This window comes from Tyto alba, unplaced genomic scaffold (assembly GCF_018691265.1).
Source record: "Tyto alba isolate M040663 unplaced genomic scaffold, T.alba_DEE_v4.0 Super-Scaffold_8, whole genome shotgun sequence".
Lineage (NCBI taxonomy): Eukaryota > Metazoa > Chordata > Aves > Strigiformes > Tytonidae > Tyto > Tyto alba.
In genome coordinates this window covers 5,112,702-5,135,842 of record NW_024881329.1, presented here as the reverse complement: position 1 = coordinate 5,135,842, position 23,141 = coordinate 5,112,702, and the positions used below count along the sequence as shown (strand labels likewise).

The following is a 23,141-nucleotide window of genomic DNA, read 5'->3' as shown; positions in this document are numbered from 1 at the left end:
AGAGGAGGCAGAAAGCCCACATTTGGGCAGGGATGTGCTTTTACACAACACTCTCCATCCGTGGCCAGCCAAAGAAATCACTCTGAAGTTGTGACTATGCTCTCAAAAACACAGAGGCACAAAGCTGAGCAGGACAACTGAACAGGCAGTCACTTGTGGCTGGCGGAAAACACTTAATCCAGATCTGCTGCTGAATCACACCGCGAGGCACCAAGGGGTTACACAGCTTAAGGCAGTTAAATACAAAAAGCCTTAGGATAAGCCGAGAACTGAATTCAAACCTGTTTTATCTCTTTCCTCTGTTTTGATAAGGTTTCAACTAGAACATTACCACTTTTTGTCAAAATTATCTTGACCTGCAACAGGCAACACTGAAACCTTCATGTTTTTATCCTTTTGTCAACCTAACACAGAAATTTAAATTAAAAAAAACCCTCATTTTAAACACCCATGTGTCTTCTTCCTCTGATGCCATGCACATACTGCACCTGTGCATAATCATTTTCCTGATGGCCTTCTGTAACAGGTCAACAACAACAAAAAAAAGACTGCGCCTGTTATTCATAAGCTTTTTGTTATCTCTCAGAAGCAGCAAAAGGGCCCAGAACATGTGTGGGAAGGAAAAAGCTTTGTTTAATTTAGTTAAGTTTACTTCTTTCAAGTTCAAGTAAACTTAGGGATCGGCAGAACAACTGGTTAATTAAATCAAATAATGACAGAAGCTTCTTTACCCTATAATGACAATTACACCATGCTGTGCCACATTCAGTGGGCCCTTCCAAAAAAGCACAGTCAACCTTTACACCATGGACCAAAAATAAGTCCCCACACAGAGGGTACTGCAGTATTAGGAGCTCTTCTAATGCAAAAGATGACAGCTGTGGAGTAGCACCGTGATTATTTTTAACACTTCCATCTTGAGGGTTGGCTCCAGATCCATTGGTGAAAATAAGTGATAACATTGCAATAACAGATCTGATTCTGATCCTTAAGGTCATCGACAAGAGCAGTGGCCAAGAGGGAAGCGAGCAGGGTGGGCTCCAAGACACACTCACATAGATGCTGCCCCAGCACAGCACTGGATGCTGTCCCCACCCACCAGCTCCGGCACCCAGAAAGGCTGAGGAAGCAGGAAGGCTGCAAGAAGTTTACTCCTTGGGGCTACACCTGGCTGCTCTTGCTGGGTTTATCCCTTGTATCCACAAACAAGCACAGGGCAGGAATTGGCCTGGGCAACTCCAACCCCATGCCAGCATCTTCTGCATCTCCCACCTCCTTCTAGGAATTGTCAAAACTTCTCCAAGGGGAGGAAAAGGACAAATCATCCCTTCATTTGGGCTTGGGACTTTCCCACATGAGCAGCTCACATTGCACAATGCCAATACATTTAGGTCCCTCAAAGACTTTTTCCAAACTTACGTAATTTGCCAGCTCATAGGAATTTCCCGTGTTTCTTTTTATCCCCTCATAAATGTCTTCCATCTAAAGAGCTCACAAAGCCAGAGTCCTTCCTTGTTCTTCCATGTTTTCACCATTCATTTTTCCTTTTGCCATTACTCCAGCCATTCCTATCCAATATTTCTCCTGCTTCCATTCAGCCATTCTAGTGACCTCATCCCAAATGACAATTTGGAGTTATTATGCAGTTTTGTTTATTCCCACTAAACTGAAGTGTTTCTTCCTTCTTTTCTACTTTACTAATCAGGCTGGTATAAACTCAAAATGTCTTCCCATGGTTCCCATGCCCAACCTTCCTACCTGACTAATGAGGAAACTCTCAGATGTTAAATAAAAGAGTTTGTGTACTACAGAGAATTTTTAATGGAAAATAAAACCTTCTGACATTACTGGCTAATTACAATTCGCTGCACTAAAATACAACATAGTGGCTATATTGCAGGGGAGGATAAAAGTGTGCACGTATTTTCCTGTGTGTTTCAATATCCTCCTATTGACAGAAGATAGGATGACTGGTCTACAACTGGAGACCAGGAAATGATTTTTGTGATTTCATTAGAGTAATTGACAAAAGCATTTCCTTTCTATGTAAGGTTAACAGATGGCTTGTTAAAGTTACAACTTCTTTAAACAGAGCTGTCACCAAAAACGATGTGCATGACAACAAAAATAATATTGATACAAGCTCATTGCAAAATTAAAAGAGAGTTTGCATAACCTAAAGTAGCACAGAATAAATAACTGCTACCATTGCAACACAGAATATCACACTGCAGTTGCTTTTCTAAGGTTTCCTTGGAAATTGGATGAAGGGACATAAATCGGGGAAGTGTCAACAACATGGGACTTCAGTTATTATAGGCACAAACATGCAGTCGGTCACCATGCCTACTCCATATGTATAAAGAAACTACCACAGATGTACAAGCGTGTTACATCAAGGCTTGGATTTTAATCCCAGTAATAACAGCATATATTAATCACACAGACCTTTTAATTTCAGGTAAATATGTTTTCATATAAAAATGCTGAAGTGAAATTCAAGATTGTAGACTCGTATTCATACTGCTATTACAGACTGAGCAGGATTTTGCTCTCTTTAAGTAAAATTAGGCAGGCATCAAGCAGACCCCTTCCCCTCAATACCTAACCAGTTACCAAAACCAGAAGTACGCTGCAGTCTGCTGTGGTCATCTCAGACCAGTGTGCAACACAAGCACCAACACTGTAAGACTCTGCTTTCACATCTCACCTCTGGCAGGTTCAAGACCTGTGCAAGGCAAGGGCATGCAACACCTCAAACTGCCTCACCTCCATTGTGGAACAGCTCCCTGATGCTGCAGCCAGACAGCAAAAATTGGGAGGAGGGGGGATATGGAGGTGAATTATTATTAAAAAATTAAAAATGTAAAAAAAAATAATAAGCAATACTAGTTTGCCCACCTGTTGTGGTTTTTAAGACCACAGCATCACCTTAAACTTGGTTTATTTCCATGAGAGCAGGAAAAACTACAAAGGAGATTCAGCTTTGAAAACATAATCATTATACCTTTTTGATAGGTGACTGCACATTAGCTATTTCACCTGGACAGATCTAGAAGGTTAACATTGTTACTGTTATTCAATACTTTTCTGCTTCAACATCACAGTTGCTATTTATCCCCTTTGTCATAATTCTCCCAGGTTTTTTCCTGTTTTCCTTCTCAAGTATCCCTTCTTCATCTCTCTTCTTTCCTTAGTATTACTGCCTTACTTCACAGCATCCTACCACTGTTATCTTCTCAGGCATTCTTTTTTTGCACTAGTCTTTGTATAAAATTCAGCTCTCAGACTTTTCTGAGACATCATTAAGACATGCAGTTAACTCCCAAAGACCTGAACTGGAAGAAAGAAAGAAAACAAAACCCCAGCAGATCTTCCCTGTGTTTGTTCATTTTCTTCACAATAACAACTCAAAAGCAAACCTTTTCATTACCAATCCTAGATGTCAGCTCCTTGCATTACAAAACCATTTGTTTAGAAAAGAGGCAAATAACTGAATCATGAGGCAAAAAGAAGGAGGAATAGGAGCAGTATTTCCCATTGCAAAACCTCTGTCAATAGCTATTGGAAATAACCTGGTTTATTTTACCAACCTTGTGATGTCAGGCTCACTTAGCACATGCCTTGTCAGCTCCGACTGAGGGGCATGCTAACTGCATGACTGACGCACACGGCCGCGACCAGGGAGCAAATGCACAGCTACTCGCTGCTTTTGTTTGCCTTCACATGAAGGATTTTTGAGAAATTGTATAATATTACAGTAGACTGGTCCTTGCCCTAGGTGCAGCAGGTTCTTCCTTTCTCATTGAATTTGGCAGAGCATATGAATTTCATCATCATCTAGAACAAAAAAAAAATAAGTAAGCGGCAAGCATTGAAAAGGAAAAAATGGACATTTAATTTTGAGGGAGAATAGAGGAACTGCTGTGACCAAGAGATTCTGCTCTAGAAACAAAAGCAAATTCTTGAGTGAAAAAGATAACGGAGATACTGCTGCTTTCGTAACTCTCAGTAATAGCCAAAATCAGGCTAGTGGGAAAGAGCACAGATTTCCCCAACAAAACCACAGTAGCATATCCATACCTTTTCATACCAGCATATAAAACTATGCAGATGGTTGATTTACAAATACAGATTGCAATATTTTTTTTTTTTTGCACTCATCTTAGTTACAGTGAAAGGTAGTTATAACAGGTCAATCCTAACACCACACAATCTTACAGAAAAAAGAATCACCATAGCAGTAACAAGAAAATGTAAACTAAAAAAGTAATGACAGAAAATTAAAAAAGCAGAGTGACCTGAATATGAAGCATAGAAAAGAACTTCACAGCATATTAGGTTTCATGGTTTAGTCTAGCAGAAAGGACAGGTTTGTAACAAGAATATTGGGCAAGCATTAGGTATCAGCAGTAGCAACAATCTCTTCACACTCTCAAGGGAGCAGGTGAAGCATTCTACTATCATTGGGGTTTTCCTCACATATCAAATTTCTTTGGTTTTAAGGTGCTTTGTCCCATCAGGAAAAAGATACTATGTGGGATAAAGATGCCAAATCTACACAAAATGTGAGTCAAAAGAATGTTAGCATCCTATCTTTGAATTAAATTATTATAGGGATCTATTAAGCCTAATTTAAAATAAGGCTTCCAGTCTGATTTCTACCTCTATTTTCTAGGTGCTCTCATGCTAGAGTTCACACCAAGCTCTGTCCAAGCAGGACCACATTCTGTTACTTTAGTTCAATGCTTCAGATAACCATTTTTTGTTCACAGCTCAGCACAAAGCAGTGACAAGTACTTCTCATTTTTCCCCCAAAGGAGGATGTTATGGAGGTAATCAGATCTTTGGTCTGGAAGAAAGCTGCTCGCCTGCTTGGAAAGATAGATATCCATTCTGGATCTACTAGACCAGAGAGATCTGGTTTGCCAGTCGGTGTCAAAGCATGGCTAGGAGAGGGAACTAAAAAAAATCCCACCCCCCCAAAGCCAAACACCCCCCAGCCCTCCCTGTCCTCCCCACAAAAAAAAAAAAAAAACAAAAAACACCACCAAACAAACCCAGACAAATGACGTTCACGAAGCACAGGCTAAGGGAGATCCCTGCTGGCAAGGTGATGAAATACATGTGCACCCCTCCCAAGCACATCATTCACCTGCCATCACAAATAGTTTCTTCCACACCCCAAAGCTGAAACCACTGCGCGTTTACCTTGCGCACAGCTCGGCACCAGCCCCGGGCTCCCGGCGACACAAGAGCAAGGCACAAGAGCAGCTGTTTGGTGGGGCAAACGGGGCAGCCTGCCTCCCCCTCACCATGTCTACCAAGGATAAAAATTCCCAGCATACTTGAATCATCATTCTGTTGAAGCAAGGCTGACAGACCCGTTTCTACGGCTTCTTCTATTGCAGAAGAGCAGGACAAAGGGACCCAGCTGGTCTCCCATTTATTGGTGTCAGCATTTTTTCTACCGCATGGCAGGCATTAGATACCATCTCAGTTAGGCAATCATTATACCAGGGAAACAATACATCTCACCTACTCATTGTAATTAGCGATACCACATTTAACAATCAGCCAGTATTTGTGTATTGGAAAGAAGGAACAAAGCAAAACAACAGATGTTGTCTCAGCTATTTTGTACATTACATTAGACAACTATTGCAAAATTTCAACAACTACCAACAAATTTCAAGAGACATATACCAGAAGTAATTCTTAACTATGTTGGACTACCATAAAGAAACTTAGGATACACCTGAGGACAAACTAAGCTCAGAAAAATGTTAACAGCTAGATGAGAGACACATTAACTTCTAGACCATAAAAATGACTAAGCAAAGAAAGCAAGAGAGAGTTAAAATGAATATCCAATGAAGGACAACATATTTTACAGGACATTGACATAATGAAGAGGTTCAATTTTCCTCTTACAAATTATGTACTTGAGAGTAACAGACATTTCCAGTGGCTCAGAAAACAAAATTGACACTAAGAATGAAGGAAAGTATACTGGGTTTTTTTAAAAAGAAACTTTATTACAAATCTGTAGGTTTAAGAAAATATCCAAAAACTGTCAAAGTAGTATGAAAAACGCTGTCATCCTATTCACAGGTACCAGGTTTTCTTCCAATAAACAGAGCATACAAAAGTTGATAGAAACCATGGCAATTCCTTATGGTGACACAAGTCAGATCTTTGTAATTCTAAATCCCCTGATGACAACCAAGATGCTCCTGGCAGCCCAAGGGAATGATTAAATCACACACTATTTCTGAAAACCAGAAGTTTGGATGAAAAGGCTATATACATAAACACATACTGTATTTTACCACATGTACAAGTAACTCGGGGCAAACAAAACATGGCCCAGCACAATACTTAAAGTCTATAAAAACCTGGAGAACCAGGGAATATGTATATATGATAATAAGTTATTCTCTATGCTCTGGTTCCCATTTTCTTTTACATCTCAAACCTAATAAAGGCCAATTGTTTTCCACTCTCATTCATAGAAACAATGAAGCTGATGTGTTGCTATACTGTCTTTCCAGACACAGAAAATGTTACCTGCACTGCATGCAGGCATGATCTAAAAATGCAATGCAGTTATAATATAAAAAAGTCGGATTTTTAGAAGACTATAGACTGAATTTACTGCAAGTGATCGAACACCTTAAGCCTCCCTGAAACAATGCGGCTAACATGGCATTTCTAATGTCATCCACAGATAATTCGTAAGACACGTGAATGAGGAAAGAACTGTCTGACAGGAGTGTAACATCTAACTGGAGTATAGACTGCTTTAAAAAAAGCAGAAAGTTTGCAAGTATGCCACAGATTAAATCCAAACTTGCCCTACAACTCTAACCCCAGCTAACTGGCTGCAATGGTTGGAAGCTGCAGCATAGACCACTGGTAACCATATTCTCAAATCCTTTTTGTGACCTAGATGCCACAATTGGGAGCTGCAGTGCAGAAGAGCCTTCAATGTAAGAAGTGTGAAGATTTTGAAGGAGCAGGATGAAACATTTCTGTTACATTACCTGCTCAAGGTACTGATATGATCTGAAAGAGAAAACAAACAAACAAACCAACCCAAACAACTCTGTGTAATTTACCTCTGTTTTTATCAGGTGCTTGAAGGTCGTTAGGCAGAGGACATCTGTGATTTCCTACTGATCAATCCTCCTTTTGCCAATTGCAACGTGGAAGAAACCAGCATCATGTTAAAATACTCAGTACATTTCATTTATTTTGCTGTTTCAACTTAAGTTGAAAAGCACAGAATCAAGAGTTATTCAAAGAACACTACACTGCAGAAGTGCAATTGGAAATCAACAATCTCTCGTCACCAGAGCCAACAGGATGGAAGATGCAGAACTGAATTTACAGTAATTTCCTTTCCCATGCAGACCAGATTAATCCTAGGTTATTCAGGGCTACCTGGAACATTTCTTAAAAGCCAGCTGTTGGTAAGGAGAATGCCTCATTCTCCTGCATTTACCAAAACCTTGATTTCTGAAACCCTGTAATGAAACAGTCAAAAAAATCTTCATTCCAAAGAAGGAAAATATTTCATCTACATTCTTAGGCGTGAACTTTCAGGCTTGGGAAACGTTTCTCTAGATTGTCAGCAAGTGTCTGATCAGCCTCGCGCAGAACTTCAAGGAAACTCTCCACCTGGAAATAAATTGCAAACACACACACACACACAAAAAGAAAAAAAAAAAAAAAACAAACTTGTATGGAACACGTAATTCCTACTCTTTGTATAAGGGGTCTTTCTACTTCTGTACCTTCCCACCAACAGCAGCTAGCAGGAGCCACTGCAAAGAATAAGGAAAATGCTCCACAGTAGATACTTTCCTCCTAAACCCCACAATTTCACTTGGTCTAAATTTTGAAACCTCACTGACTTCCCCAAACTCTTATTTTATTGTTTAAAGGTACACAAAGAAATGCTTCCTATGAAAAATATTTAGAATAATTATTCTACACAAATGTACAGGACAAGTTTTCAGCTAGCATAAATTTGCAGACATACTTTAATTTCAGCACAATCTGACCCCCATACCAGCTGTACAAAGCTCTGGCTGACATCAGCCAGAAGAGACAGAGGGTAAGACCATCTAGAATGGGCGATTACCTGTGCCTGAGCAATTCTGTCCTGCTTCTACCTCGGATTCTCAAAAGTCCTGCCACCCAAGTAGTATTCTTTCAGCTATGCTGAAGACCTTGTCATATACTCACCGATGTGAAATACAGAGGTAAGAGGTTCTGAAACGCACAGGAACATGTCTGTTCATTTAAGTGTCCCTGGTGTAGTCCTTCTAATGTATTTTCCTGGAAAATAAGATGAGAAATACAACTAGCATGTCATGAACAGTTGTCAAAAAAACAAACTCAAAATTGTGCACAGTGTCTACAGTATGTGCTTTGTTCCCAAAAATGGGTGAAACAACCAGAACTTACAGTTCTCAGAGAACACCAGGTGTAGCCAGTACAAAAAGATGTGGTATGTGAGCTTTCACAGGTCTCTTAATCTGAATGCTCCCATAATAAAAAAGTCCAGCTGAGAAGGTGAGTTTATATACTGATATTCTTCCCTTTTCTTAAATAAATTGGCTTTTATTCAAAAGAAACGGTGACATACACCTAATTACCATATAGAATCTTGGCCCTGAAGGCACACACCTCAGAAAACCTGTGTCCCTGCCATCTAACACACATGTTGCATCTCACCTGCTGATTGAGTCTCTAATGAATTTGCAGTATGCAACTTCACTTGTACAGAAAAACACCTACATTATTAGTAATGCCTTTTTTTGTACCTACTCTGCAGAAATCCCTCTTAGAATTTTGATTCTTACCTTTGTCAGTTCTTGAAGCATATTGGAAAGTAATTCACAGCAAATATCCTTCAAAATTTTTAAATGGAAATCTTCCTCATTTGTATTAGCCCTTCCAGTCTCTTCTTGTTCAGACTCCTTTGAGTTATCAACAGACCTCTTCCCACAGCCCTCCATGTATTGTAAGATACGAATCAAGCTGCCAATCAGGGGCATATCTAATATAAAGTAATAGGAAATTGAACACTGAAATTTCTCTCCCATCCTTTCAGGACATTAGAATTTTGAAACACACCACAAGATTTTGTACAAAAGCTATAGGAATGGATATTCTGACAGTCTTGTGTTTTGTCACTCAAAGACTGATTTAAAGAAGCAAGTGGAAATGTAGTAGAAAACCCAAACCACTTTTTCTGCAAGCTAACTTGTATCTATAAAAAGTACATTCCGGTGGTAAGGAATATGGGAAGGAAAATGTCTCTAGTGGTACACTCAGAGAGGCTAATATGTTAAATTTGCATCCAGATAAACCTATCTGATAAACCAAACTGACACAACATCCTTCTACTGCAGATGACACTGACTCACATTCCCAAGATAGGCTTTTAATTCTAAAGACTTCTCAATGGATTGAAAAGTATCAAGTGCTAAAGATTAATTTAGCTAAGTAGAGAATCTCCCTCTACTAAAAAAATATTATCAAGACCTTATATTTTAGCAAAGATGAATTCTGCAACTTTCACTAATGTACCCAAAGGAAAAGACTGAACAGAATCTGTAGATTCTATTGCTATAACTCTTCAGAGATATCCAGTAACTGAACTTTGAGATAGCTATGATTTTTACAGTCAGCAGTAAAGAGCCTTACTGTATTCAAACACATAACTGCATTCTGTGTTCTGAACTGATCTCTAGCAGACAGTATTAACCACCTTTCACCCCACATACATAAAGCCAATTGTTAAAATAACTTAAAAAAAAAAAAGAACAGAAAAAAGCATAACTTGCTTTTCCTCATCTTGGTGTATTCTTGTTCTGTCTGTGAAGCAAACATGGCAGACAGGACAGACAAAATAGAGGCCAATACAGTCTTCTGCTCCTGCACAATGATCGGTGGATCATCTGGCTGGCAAAGTTCATGGCAAATGAGGTCATAAAGCAAACTCCAAGTCTCTTTTCCTCCATCAGGAGCCTGCACTTGAGAAAGAAAGACAACCCACCAACTTTAATCCAGGTACATGAACTATTTTTCTTCCCGTTAAACATTTGATCTAGAAGTTACTGCCATTCTTGGTCCCATCATATGTAGCAGTTCAAGTGTCTTACCAATAGACTGAATACCTTCATCCACGGTGGTCAGGAGCTGCAAAATATGCATATAAACATCAAGTCCTTCTGGATTATCTGATCTATACAGAAAAAAACAGAACACAAAGACAAATTTAAGATCTGCTTACTGTGTTTCTATTGTGCGTTTTGGACACACAGAAGACTATCAGCAGTCACTGCCATTTTCTTTGCTAATAAACTACTTGACTCATTTCAAATTATAAGTACAGGAAAATGTATTCTAGTCATCTGTCAAACTATGCAGCTCTCACTGAAATCAGGATATTCAGACACAAGACTTAACAAGGTTATAAAGAGTCTTTCCAGCCATTAAACTGAAAAGATATCTCACATACCGGACTTGTTTGGCTGCTTCAAGTATACAAGGCACAATCTTAAAATCTGGAAGTTCTTCAGGAGAATCATCTACAGATGGTCCCACAGACCGACAACTGCCATTTTTAATCCAGTTTAACATTAGCTCTTCATCTAAATCAAAGAGTTTGTCCACCACTTCACCCACTTTTACCAGCAATTCAACTGCACAAGAGAAGATGCATACATTTCAACAAGACTAAAAACAAAGAGCAAAAATTAGCTCACAAAATGCTAGTATACAGAAGTATTCAGAATAAATTCAGTGCTGAAACATACTAGTTTCGTTAATGACCTACTAAGGGTTGTTATGTTTCATTTCTTTTCATGGCATAGATCAGGTGAAATAGGGATTGTCGGAAAGCCCAGACACGTTCTACCTCCTCATGCCATTTATGCAGCAGGGACTTCATTCTGCAAAGAGACTTCATATTCCTGAAAAGTTGTAACTTCTGCTTCTGAAGTAAAACTTTCCAAGATTTGTCCCTAAATATGCAGCTTTCTGATAACCTTACACCTGCCAATCTGCATTTTACCTAAGTAGGTCTGTGATTTCAATTGGAAGCAGCAGGATTTCTGAGCACTGTCATTAAAAAAAAAAAAAAACAAAAACAAAACCGAACAAATTGAAAAAGCTAAATTACGAGGATTCCCAGACAAACGATAACTGTTGTTACAACTGGGTTGGATGTGAAACATAAATGCTATTAAAAATATTTCCATTACTAGGTGCTTAGTGTGGTTTTTGATAAATTAGCGCTAAGAGAGATTTGTGACTGAACACCCAAAGCCTGTGCAGTATTCAGCTGCAATTCAGAGTAACCGAACCATTCCTCCAGTTCACACTGCACAAGTATGGTAGTTTTAAAAGCAGAAAATACATCTCTGATTTGAAAAAAAAAAAAAAAAATTAAATGAGGTCTTCTTTCAAGGATCAAAAATGACATATGTATATCCCTGAATGAGGACTATACCCTTTCCTTTACTGTGCCAAATATCAATTTCTTCTATTAGACTTATTTTGATTCACCCACAGAGCTTTCTTCTTCCTCTATGGTGCTTTTCTGGTTGGTTTTATACATATTTATAGACCTGCAAAGGCAGGACAAGTTTATTTTGGTGTCCTTTAAATTCATGAGGTTTACTTTATTTTAAAGAAATTCTGTACTCCCAATTGAAAATATCTGTCTTTGAAATTCTATACTTCAGTTCTTATTTTTTTTCTGCAAACACCTAATTCCCAGCTTGTTCTGGCAACTTACCATTCGTAGAGCTGGACATGATAAAGCAAACACAGTCATATACGGAAGGGTTTTCTCGGATTCTCTCAACCCAGACATTGGCCACCTCAGGCTGGGAGAGGCAAGTTAACAACAACCTAGACAAGAATTGTCCATTTAATGAATCAGAAGTTAATCATTCATTTCAGCTGTACAAGTGTAAAACCAAAATAATGAAAACGATGTGACAGAAATAGGAACCTAGCTTACAGCAAAATGATTCCAGAACAATGAAGAAATTATGAAGTGATAGGATGAGAGGATAATAAAATAGTGAGCCCACTCATCAATTTTCTTCCCAGGCCTCAGAACATACCAGAACTACACTAATGATGCATTAATTTCTGAGATGTCCTACCTGCTTGTTTCCAGAAGAGTTGGGGAGTCTGAATCGCACAAACGTTGCAATAACACTTGGCTTTAAGGAAAAAATGCAAGATAAGAGTTAATAAAAATCTATCTTTGTTTATGAAAAGGTTAATTTCACAGCTGTAGCCATGTTCTGAGATTAAAACCGGCTTTTCCTGACTGTCCATGCATCTCCAGTGTTTCAAGATTGCCAAACCATTAAATTAAAGATTCAAGAACTTGACTGGTGATTAAAAATAAAATACAAAAAAAAATAGTGGTCTGTATCCTTTTTTGCCTCCACTGAACACTTCCCACACAAATATGGTCAGCCAAAAAGGTGTGAATGAAGGTGAGGCATGGCAGGCAAACTTAGTTCCTTCTATAACATACATTTCATGATTGTGAATCCAGAAAAGGAGTATTCATGCACGTATAAAGCACATGTACACTTACCCAAGATTCTCATCTTTACTAATGGACATGCATATGTCTTGGAAACAGGCCATATTTCCTAATATTCCCACACAGATTTCCTGAAAAGTCAAAACATAGTGTAGTGAGGCAACTGCGACATAGTTCATGATTTTATTACCACAGCCATAGGCAAAAGAAACATTCAAAGATATCTTCCAGTTTGAATTCCGAGCTCTTATGACCCATCAATTTCAAGACAGAGATAGATTTTTCTATGGGATGCTATTAGACTAGCCTAAAATATGACTGGTACTGTTCAGATATTTAGGTGCTAAAGTTTTGCATAAAAGTAAATATATCTTGAAATCAACTTGGCTTGCATTTTCCATGTATACTGTTTCAAAACTAATCTGGCATCCCTATTATTAAAGTAATAAAAAGTCCTAAAACCAAAAATATCACCACGTAAGTACAACCCTCACAGATATTCACTTCCTTCCAAAAGAAATGGGTCTTAATACAAGCTACCAGCAAAATCCACTTTCTGATTGCAAAGATCTAAAAAAAATAAAAACCAAAACCAAAAGCAGTGTACCCCATTAGGATATTTATCCCTAGACAATTATTAAAAAGGATATACACTTCTATAAAGGGGACTGTGCAAGCTCAGAAATACCTGCAGGTGACTGGTGCTAACATTGAATATCCTGAGATTTTATCAGCACTGAATGTGCTGGGATTAAATCCAGCAATTCAAAGTTGGAAATCAACTCTCACCACTCAAGGTTATCTTCTTAATTACTAACAAGCTGTCACCTCTGCTAAATTACAGTAGACACTCTAACAGACACTATTTCAATGAAGTAGCTGGGATAGCAAATTTGCACTCACTTCCGAATTTTCATTCTACTTTCAAAGGACAAAGCAGTGAACTTTCAAAGCCCTACATGTCTCTACTTATCTCCTGAAGTAAAGCATCTTGTAACTACAGAGAAAGGGGAGTTATACCAACACTGAACACCTCTGAAAACCCTATATCGAACCCTATAGTGCACTGTGCAATACAAGCTGTGAAACAATGGCATCAAAATAAAGGGAGAAGAAAAAAAAAAAGGGTATTAAGTATTGGTGCCTAACAATTACAAACTGCCAAGATTACTTTTTGTACTAGGCTTGCATGGCAAGGGTTTGGTAGCAGGGGGCTGCAGGGATGGTTTCTGTGAGAAGCTGCTGGAAGCTTCCCCCATGTCCCATAGAGCCGATGCCAGCCGGCTCCAAGAGGGACCCACCGCTGGCCGAGGCCGAGCCCGTCAGCGACGGTGGTAGCGCCTCTGGGATAACGTGTGTAAGGAGGGGAAAAAGTTACTGGGCAACTGCAGCCAAAGAGAGGAGTGAGAATATGTGAGAGCAACAACTCTGCAGACACCCAGGTCAGTGGAGAAGAAGGGGCAGGAGCTGCTCCAGGCGCCGGAGCAGATTCCCCTGCAGCCCGTGGTGGGGACCGTGGGGAGGCAGGCTGTGCCCTGCACCCAGGGAGGTCCACGGGGGAGCAGGGGGATGCCCGAAGGAGGCTGTGACCCCGTGGGAAGCCCACGCTGGAGCAGGCTCCTGGCAGGACCTGTGGGCCTGTGGAGAAAGGAGGCCACGCTGGAGCAGGGCAAGAGTGTGAGGAGTCCTCCCCCTGAGGAGGAAGGAGCAGCAGAGACAACGGGTGATGAACTGACTGCAGCCCCCATCCCCATCCTCCTGTGCTGCTGTGGGGGAGGAGGTAGAGAAAAGTGAAAGTAAAGTTAAGCCTGGGAAGAAGGGGTGTGAGGAAGGTGTTTTAAGATTTTATTTTATTTCTCATTATCCTACTCTGAGTTGATTGGTAATAATTTAAACTAATTTCCACAAGTCAAGACTGTTTTGCCCATGACAATAATTGGCGAATGATCTCTCCCTGTCTTTATCCTGACGCATGAGAGTTCTGTCATATTTTTTGCCCCTGTCAGGTTGAGGAGGGGAGCGATAGAGTGGCTTTGGTGGGCACCCAGCACCCAGCCAAGGTCAACCCACTACGCTTTTGTAGGCCTGACTAAGCAAATTCATAACCATTTCTGTTCAGCAATCATGAAACAAGCCATGAGAAAAAAAGGCCAGTCTACTGGTTTTTATAAGAAGCCATATAACTAAGTTTGACAAACTTAGTCTTCATCCGTAATGACATATGTCAGCTTCAGCACCACTGAAATACTGATTAGACCATATTAAAAACACTGCAAAAAAGCATTTTAAAATTTTATTTTCCATTTTCTCCTTGTTCCCCTAATGTATTCAGACATACAATGGGAGGAGGAGGGAGATATGTAAAAATGCATGTACAGAGCTATCTACTACTGCTATTAATATGGGACAGCTTTTTGACAGCCCATACTTACAGTGAGGCGAGGGCATTTTGACTTGGCAAAAACTCCCATGAATATATCAGGGGCATTGAACTCCTGAAGAAATAAAGCGACATCCTGTGGAAAAAGTGAATGGAGAAGTAAATGGACTTCTACAATCTTCAGATACAAAATCACACCTTTTCTCACAGCACAATGACTGGATCAAAGAGACGTCAAACACTACAAAAGATCAGGTACTTCCCAACAGTTAATATCAATAATCCTTGCTTTTCAACAAGAGAAGATCAGCAAGCCCCTGTGGTGATTCAGGATGCCAGTGATTTACTGTACAATGAACCAAAAAAATAATGTTTAGTTTCTTTTGCTTTCTGTCTCAACAGAGAATCAGAGACGCTATGTCAGAATTCAGCAAATACCATGTTTTCAGACAGTGACACCAGTCAAATGTACAAAAAGAAAGAAGGGACTACCATTAGCACTTGATCAGATCATACAAAAGAGGAAATCTCCTCCTTAGTTTACCACGTTAAAACACAAGATTAGTTCTCTATTTAGGAGTAAAAAACACATCTTCCATGTTTATTTAAAATATCTAAACAAAGAGCCAAGGAATAAAATACTAACAGTCTTTTAAAAATATATCTCTTACTCGGGATTTCATTCCAGCATTTGTGAATGCTGAGAAAAATACCAAAAAGTTATGTTACATTGCCACTGTAAGTTTAAAGCTACACTTTAAAAGATTATCAGAGAAAACTACGCTTATCAGCAGGATGCATTACAATTGCGAGAGGAAAATATGCCTATTTAGAGATGGCACCCATATTATCTTAATAATCAAACATCTGAAGATACAGGCTATGCACCTGAGCTAACTTCAGCTACAGCTGTCTTCTAATTACTCTGAGCTTCGGTTCAGCTCCTGCACACAATGCAGAAAACTACCAGGTATGAACACAGCCCCATTTATGCCAGCTGACCTGCACAATCCATTGGACACCTGGAGCAAAGGTCGGACAGACCACCTTGTTTCTTTTACATTCAAACACAGTTCTGCTTTACACCCTTAAACAGCAGCATGTGGCCCAGCAGCTGGGGCCCATGGGAAGGCCTGCTTCTGCAAACTAGTGCTGGGCTTAAGAGTGCACACAATGTGCTTGCTCATCTTGAAAAACAACTTTTGTGATGAGCCTGCTTGATGTCAGTCCACCACACCTGCCCTGCCTAACGACTCGCTGCACGCTCAAACCAGAGAATAATCGGCGCCATCAGAATCAGAAAGCTGACCGGCACCCTGTCATTCTGTGCCTCCTCCTACTTCTCGAAGGATTCTGACTGAGCACACAGGGCAGAACCCACCCGTGGGGTCTGGCTCCCGCACACAGCTCCCACCTCGTCCATCGACATGTCCCACACTTTGCAAATGTCATTCTCCATCTCTTCATCCAGCTCCGTCTGGATTCCCTCGGGGCTCCCGCCGGGCTCCGTCTTCTCGGGGCTGATGACCTGACAAAACGGAGGGCGGGAGGAGGGGTGTGCGCGCGGGGGGCAGCGGGGCGTCAGCTGCGGCCCAGAAACGCCACCCAACTTCAACAACGACCCACCGCTTCGGTCACAGTTTTTTTTAAAAAAAAAAAAAAAAAAAAAAAAAGAAAAAAAAAACACACAACGAGGGAAGCGGCGCGGCGCGTGTCCCCCAGCCCCCGGAACGCTCGCGCCGCACCCGCGAGCCGTTACCAGGCCCGCCGGCCTCGACCCTCACGGCACGCACACCCGCCTCACCCCACCCCACCCCACACACCTCGATGAGGCGGGTGAGGATGCTGAACAGCCAGTGCTTGCTGTACACCGTGTTCCCCACCGCGTCACCCTCCTCCTCCGCCTCGCTGGAGGGCGGTGAGGGGTTACGGTCCATGGCGGCCCGCCGCCACCCTCCCACCAGCGCCAACGAGGCGGCGGCCACCAGAGCGGCGCCACGGCGACGCCCCACAGCGCCCCCTGGCGGGGCGGCGGGAGGTCCCCACCCCCGAAGGAGACCCCCCCCGAAGGAGACCGGGCCGCGTTTTTAGGAGAATTTCTTTATTCAGCTTCACAGAACAGTTGTAAGAGGGGAGCAGAGATGGCCTCCTGTGAGGCAGCGTTAGTATTTGCTGGGAAGGCCCGCAGGTCTGTAGCGGTTGGGGTCCCCGCCGTTCCTGCCCCACACGTTCGCCTCCTGGTCAGCGCGGGTGTCTTCGGCCCCTCGGCCGCTCACGTCGCTTTGCCATTTTTCCCGGGCGTTACTAGCAGGAAGCAAAAAGGCCGCCTGAACCAACCAGGATTTAACTCCACTTTGTGTTGATTTCCTCGCTCATGTAAAACTAGCTTTTCCACAGGACTTCTCAAAGCAAGCACATATTCGGTCCTCGTCTGAGAACCGCAGTGGAATCTGTAGCTATTATGCCAGGAAATGGACCATCAAGAAAAGAGAATTCCCTATCACCAGAAATGCAGAGGTAAGAAATTTGCTTTCTCGGGAGGACAGGAAAGGTTCATGTGGGAGGAGAGGCACTATTCCTGTAGAGACAGACTGTTCAGACATTAGCTGCTTTCCCTCCTTTTAGCTCAAAAGCTGAGTACAAGTCAAAAAGGACTTCACTCTAACTAGAATGCCTGTAGCCATCATAACTCACTGTTAGTAAGACAAATACGCTCCATTACCTGATCACTCTGGCTGCCCAAGCACCACCAGGTCCTCTTTGGGCAGCATCATAATTCCCACGAGCGTGGAAATACTTGTCGGCCCCTTTATAATTTGCCTCACGCATGTCCTGGTATGCTCTGTACATATCCCGTGCCCCTGAGGAAAGCAGAGAAACCGAGATGATGTTGACTTTAAAGAGTCATCCCAGAAATAGTTAAGTACCGTTTCAGCCAGGAGCTGAAAGGCCCAAGGAGCAGTAACCAGACAGGCACTTCTCCACACCCGCCCCTGCACAGGGCTGCGCCCACAGAAGGGGCCTGCAGGGGCTGATCGAGGTTCTCCTCCAGCCTCAGAAACCAGCGGGGTCCCTAATGTGGAGCTGCGGACCTCCCAGCTCTGAGTACTGAGTCCTGACAGGGTTCCTGAGAGAAAGGCCCGTGGTAACAGCGGCTTACCTCCCAGGGCATCCCAGACAAATCGTCCACCTTCGCGTATTCGTGACAGGTCAGCACTTGCACACACAATAAAGGAGAGCAACACAAAGCAGACACACAGCCTCATGGTTCCTGGCCCAAGCCTGGCACAGAGCTGTAAGACAGATGAGCAGTTCAGGAGCACCTTTGAGAGACACAGCATCCATCCCATCCACCGCTGTGCCCGGGCAGCTGCCCCAGCCGCTGGTGGCTAGCCCAGGATCCCACCGCTCCCCCAACAAGGAGGGATGCCCTCTGTGTGACCACAAGCTCAGCTACAGACTCTGCAACAGAGGCAGATGGACATGAGAAACTTGCATTTTAGCATTCCCTGCTGCTCCTATCATGAGTACAGAGAAGCCCCCACATGCTAAAGCATTAGTCCTGTTCCAGAATACCAGCTAAAAACATTGCATATAGCTGACAAATTTCGAGTATCACTCACCACTGCAGAAAGGCAAAGCCAAAGGAGATGGAGCTTGTCTTGTGTGCTCTGAGAGAGTATTTATAAGCAATTCAAACCCCTCAAAAGAGGAAATTGGAAAGGATACCCACTGGCTGGGAATTCCCCACCGTCACTCCACTTTCAACACAGAAATCATTACGGTAAGCCTGTCCCTGTCCTTACTGAAAGCTCATAGCTCCTGTTAACACAATTTTTTAGAAAGTATGTGGTGGTGATTCAGATGTCCACAGGAGTAGTTGCTCCTCAAAACAAGCAGGCTGAGAAACTGCCTCAAAGACTGAAGCGTTCTCTGTGCTTGAAGTGTTACTGTTGGCTTAAGGGTGACACTTTTGTTCTGTTCCTGTGGACAGAGCTCCGTGAAGGTGCCTCATTGTCTGCACTGTACATTGAAGCACAAGGTCAGATCTGTGTCTGTGCACAAGGAATGGTCAGCTGCGTGACCAGAACGGCTGCAGGCACTGCTAAGTGAAATGCCCATGTGTGCTGGGATGACAAGATAGATCCCAGAGTTGATAGAATAGAAGAGGAGAAGCAGTGCTCTTAACTCCATTGCAAAGCAAACTGCATACACCTGTGTCCCTGCTGATAATGCTTTAAGATGGCACACACCTCCCCCCGCCCTAAGGAAGGCCTGAATGGTTCATCCTGCCTTCGCTTGCTCTCACAGATCCTTCTTGAGGGACTTCCACTCATCCTGCTGCAACAGCAGCTCAGTGGGGCTCAAGAAGGCTGAACTAAGACTTTTTGATGCAGTAGAAAACATTTTACCTAAGGGGAAGTTCAGATCCATACAGCCACAACTCTGGTAGATTTTGAAATCGATGCATTAACTGTCAGGCCCTACAGGTGTGGTTCACGGTTTGAGTACCCACTGTGCTCTTTCTGCTTAGAAGCCTGCTTGCTTCCCTTGGTTAACAACTGACAGAACTGTTTCCCCTGCAGAAAACTCTGGGCTTGACTGCAGTTGCACTGCAGGAATGTGCAGAATGCCTCCCTGTTGTGGGATTAACATGATTACCAAATCCAAGAGAGGTTCTTTAAATTCTCTGCAGAAGAGGTTTGTGTGTTTGCCCCATTCACAACTCTCTCTTTGAACACTGGGACATGCCTAGCCACTGGACATGAAGGGCAGAGGTATCAGGTAAAAGAGGTGCAATAACAAACTTAGATAATAAAGTGCCAGCAGCTGAAATCCCTGGCCATTGCTGGACTTCAGACAAGAATTCAGTCTAAGGGAAGAAGAGACATTCCACAGACAGGCCTGGAGTGGCAGGACAGATACTCTCTAGTACATGGTATTTCTGAATGGAACAATTTGGGACGAGAATCTAAACCCTAACCCAATGGACAAGGAAATCTTGAAAAAAAGTAGGTGGCCAGACACGTAATTTTGTCCCCTGCAACCCATAAATTTGATACTTAACAGCGTAACAACTCAGTTACTGCAGAGACTGGAGTGCTGTGTTTTGCTGCAACTCTGTTCACATCCTAGTGATGACTTACACCCTGACATCAGCTCATGTGCCTTTGCTGCTGGCCACAAGTAGCCCTGCCTGTGACCTTTTTGGTTTTGATTTAAAGGAAAAAAAAAAAAAAAAAAAAGACTGGAACATTATTCCCGTAACTTGGGGTACAGGCTCACTAACCATGTGGTGTTTTGCCCAGGGACCTAGGACAGAGCATTACCTTCAAAACTGACTGAAGGAACTTTCCCCTACAAGAGCTCAGACATTTTGAACCATAGAGGGTATTTCCAAGTCTTCTGATGTGTTCCACATTCTCTTCAAACCAAAATTTTCTGAAAAGAGCAGAAACATGAGGATAATTGCAAGAAGGTAGGTGCTGGAGGGGATCTTTAGATCTCAGGTTGCACCCTCTTGAATTTTCCCCAACAAGGAAGGCAGCAGCAGCGACAACAATGCTGGTGCTCCCTACCATAACTGAGATAAAGTGCCAGCTTTGTGCTCCAGCAAGTAACAGCCCAAGCACTGCGTTCCCGTATCCTCTTGGCCTGCATTCCAGGTCACAGTCCGCAGAAACAAGCTGCTGCCAAAACCATTGCTTTTGCAACAGAAATAGGCAAGCTGCCTCCGAGCACGTAAAAGGGTTTGAATGGAATATTCATTTCTGGCACATGGGCATGCTGGATAAACATAACACATATAGGAGCACCTGGGATTTTTCTGGGTTTGTACACTCTGATATAGTTAAGATAAAAAGAAACCTCAAAGTGATTGCCCTTTAATTCTAAGTATCTATATATGCAAGCTACGTTCTGTAAACATTCTGCAATGTAGGCATTTTGCAATCTGTGCAAGTCTCACACTGATAAAGGGGATGAGGTGAATTCCCAGCTCAGGCACAATAATAGATGCAGTTACTCCTTATTCTGGGAAGTAATAGCACCTTAGCTAAATTTACATGGGCAATAATTCACTTCAGGAGTTTTGCCATGCTGCTGTATGGATCATTTACTAGCATTAGCCTCCCTGGTATGAGACTTTTATGGTTTTTTTTTGGAAAAAAACAACCAACCAACCAACAATAAAGCCAACACAACTTCTATTTAAAGTTGCTTCAGGCAAAGCCCCCTTTGTTCATCTCTGCTTTTCAAGGGTCCCCTCCACCAACAGTCAGTCACCAAAACCAAAGATGAGCTGCAGGTCACCTGCTCCAGTGCAGGCTGGCTTAAACTATCAGTAGGGTATGCTTAGCTGGCTGACAGGAGCTGGTAGGGGCTGTAGCTTTAGAGTGAGGGCATTGCTCTGTACAACTGTAATTTCTAAACAGAAGACCATTTCACAGTCCCTTCACCTTACCCATCTGAGATGAAAACAGACATATCAAGAATAGCAAACAGTGATTTTCCAACTTTTCTTCAGAGAGTGAATTCTTACTCTTTATTGACAGCCAAGTTAGTGGAAATCGTCAACACAAGCTCACTTTAGACACCAAATGTGAACAAAATGCTTTCCATTATGTTAGCTATATGACCATTCTGACACAAAATTTTAAAAAGCTCTGAAAGGAAAATTATGATTTGTTGTGAAAAAAACCCCAACAAAACCAACAAAAGCACCCCAGCCCTCACTCAGAATTATCCAAGCGTACAAAACTCCCACAGAAGTAAGGAGGAGACTTCCATATACACAAAATACACAGAGCAAATAAAGTGGAACTGTTACATCCACAGGTAAGCCAGGTACATTCTTTGAAAGCCAGCCAACTTCCTCCAAGGAGGGCAACACAAGTACTCAGCTAATGCTGTATGACATTCACACGTTGTATGAAATGGAATTAAATGCAACAGCCACGGAGGGAGCAGCACGCTCATTTGGCAGGTAAGAGAACAGACACCAACATCATCCAATTCGTGTAACCTCACCATACACTGCAGGTGCCAGGCTGCAACTCCAAATCTTACTGTAAGAGCATGGGGTGTTTTTGATAGAAGGATCTGTGCTGTTTCCAATGTCAAAATCTAAACCCCAAAAGATTTAGTTTTATTTTTTAGAAGTACTGTATTGGCTTTTCCACAATCCACACTATTAACAGATGAAAGCCTGCCACCAATTGTTTCACTGTAACTTCATTTCCTCTAGGGAAGTAACCAACCCTCCACAATCAAGTCTTTTGCAGTTGAGATGAAACAGACTGCATGTCTCAAAAGTCTGAAAGTTGTATTACTAAGTCCTATTTTGATGAAAATAAAAGCATTATTTTGCAGCACAACTGATGCAAGACTACATAAAAAGATGCTTTATAAAGAAATATTTTCAAGGAATTTAATGACAAATTTACATATTTTAATAAAGTTTAGTTCCAATGCATGCTTTTTTTTGTTTAAATGACATTTGAGAAAAGAAAATACTGACCACACACTGTAACCTTCTGCTAAAAAACGTGATAGCCTGACAGTGAAGATGGCCAAAACTAGAAGCCTAGAAACAAACCTGTTCAAAAATGTATTAACTGCAGAAGGAGTGCTTGTAGAAAGCATAGTTCTGTAAATGAGAAAAACCAAGTGAATTTATGAATCTTCATATTCTAGCAGATATTTTAAAAGACTTATTTTTTGACAGCATCTGTCTGAAAATACTTATTTAAACCTTCAGCTTTTAAAAATATTGTTTTAATAAGACGTGGTCTTCTCACTTTCCAAAATGTTAAAATTCATTGTGGCATTACCAAAGTTTACCTGGACATTAGTAAAGCCTTTGACAGACACCATTTCCCACGGCATTTTGGAGACAGTGGCTGCTCATGGCTCGGATGGGTATACTCTTCACTGGGTAAAACACTGGCTGGGTGGCTGGGCCTAAAGAGTGGTGCTGAATGGAGTTAAATCCAGTTGGTGGTTGGTCACAAGTGGTGTTCCCCAGGGCTCAGTACTGGGGACAGTTCTAACATCTTTATCAGTGGTCTGGATGAGGGGATCAAGTGCACCCTCAGTAAGTTTGCAGATGACACCAAGTTGCACAGGAGTGTCGATCTGCTGGAGGGCAGGAAGGCTCTACAGAGGAGTCAG

The 23,141-nt window shown here is 41.9% G+C and overlaps 3 protein-coding genes across 7 annotated transcripts in view; all 3 read right to left on the bottom strand.

The window, feature by feature from the left end:
• TPH1 (tryptophan hydroxylase 1) overlaps positions 1-7,216 on the bottom strand; it is a 31,850-nt gene extending 24,634 nt beyond the window's left edge. For both annotated transcript variants that reach the window (XM_042785141.1, XM_042785142.1), the window contains exons 1-2: positions 7,122-7,216; positions 3,594-3,840 (exon numbers count right to left, since the gene is read on the bottom strand). The gene's annotated coding sequence lies outside the window, so the exon portion shown is untranslated. The remainder of the gene's footprint in view (positions 1-3,593; positions 3,841-7,121) is intronic.
• Positions 7,217-7,235: 19 nt separating this feature from the next.
• On the bottom strand, positions 7,236-16,944 carry SAAL1 (serum amyloid A like 1). 2 transcript variants are annotated; one of them, XM_042785143.1, is made up of 12 exons: positions 16,793-16,944; positions 16,384-16,497; positions 15,022-15,105; positions 12,641-12,720; positions 12,195-12,254; positions 11,819-11,934; positions 10,538-10,721; positions 10,179-10,261; positions 9,861-10,049; positions 8,874-9,070; positions 8,254-8,346; positions 7,236-7,683 (listed from the first exon to the last, which is right to left on the bottom strand). In XM_042785143.1, the coding sequence occupies exons 1-12, from the start codon at positions 16,904-16,906 to the stop codon at positions 7,591-7,593; spliced, it is 1,407 nt and encodes a 468-aa protein (XP_042641077.1). In that variant the 5' UTR covers positions 16,907-16,944; the 3' UTR covers positions 7,236-7,590. The 2 variants fall into 2 exon arrangements, with proteins under 2 accessions (XP_042641077.1, XP_042641078.1); XM_042785144.1 differs by having other exon boundaries at positions 10,194-10,261.
• A 109-nt stretch (positions 16,945-17,053) lies between these two features.
• Positions 17,054-22,605, bottom strand: LOC104358619 (serum amyloid A protein). Of its 3 annotated transcripts, none has more exons than XM_042784713.1 (4): positions 22,567-22,605; positions 18,130-18,262; positions 17,692-17,830; positions 17,054-17,273 (listed from the first exon to the last, which is right to left on the bottom strand). In XM_042784713.1, the coding sequence occupies exons 2-4, from the start codon at positions 18,233-18,235 to the stop codon at positions 17,132-17,134; spliced, it is 387 nt and encodes a 128-aa protein (XP_042640647.1). In that variant the 5' UTR covers positions 18,236-18,262; positions 22,567-22,605; the 3' UTR covers positions 17,054-17,131. The 3 variants fall into 3 exon arrangements, with proteins under 3 accessions (XP_042640647.1, XP_042640646.1, XP_009962544.3); XM_042784712.1 differs by lacking the exon at positions 22,567-22,605 and adding an exon at positions 20,300-20,411; XM_009964242.3 differs by lacking the exon at positions 22,567-22,605 and adding an exon at positions 18,593-20,107.
• Positions 22,606-23,141: the final 536 nt, after the last annotated feature.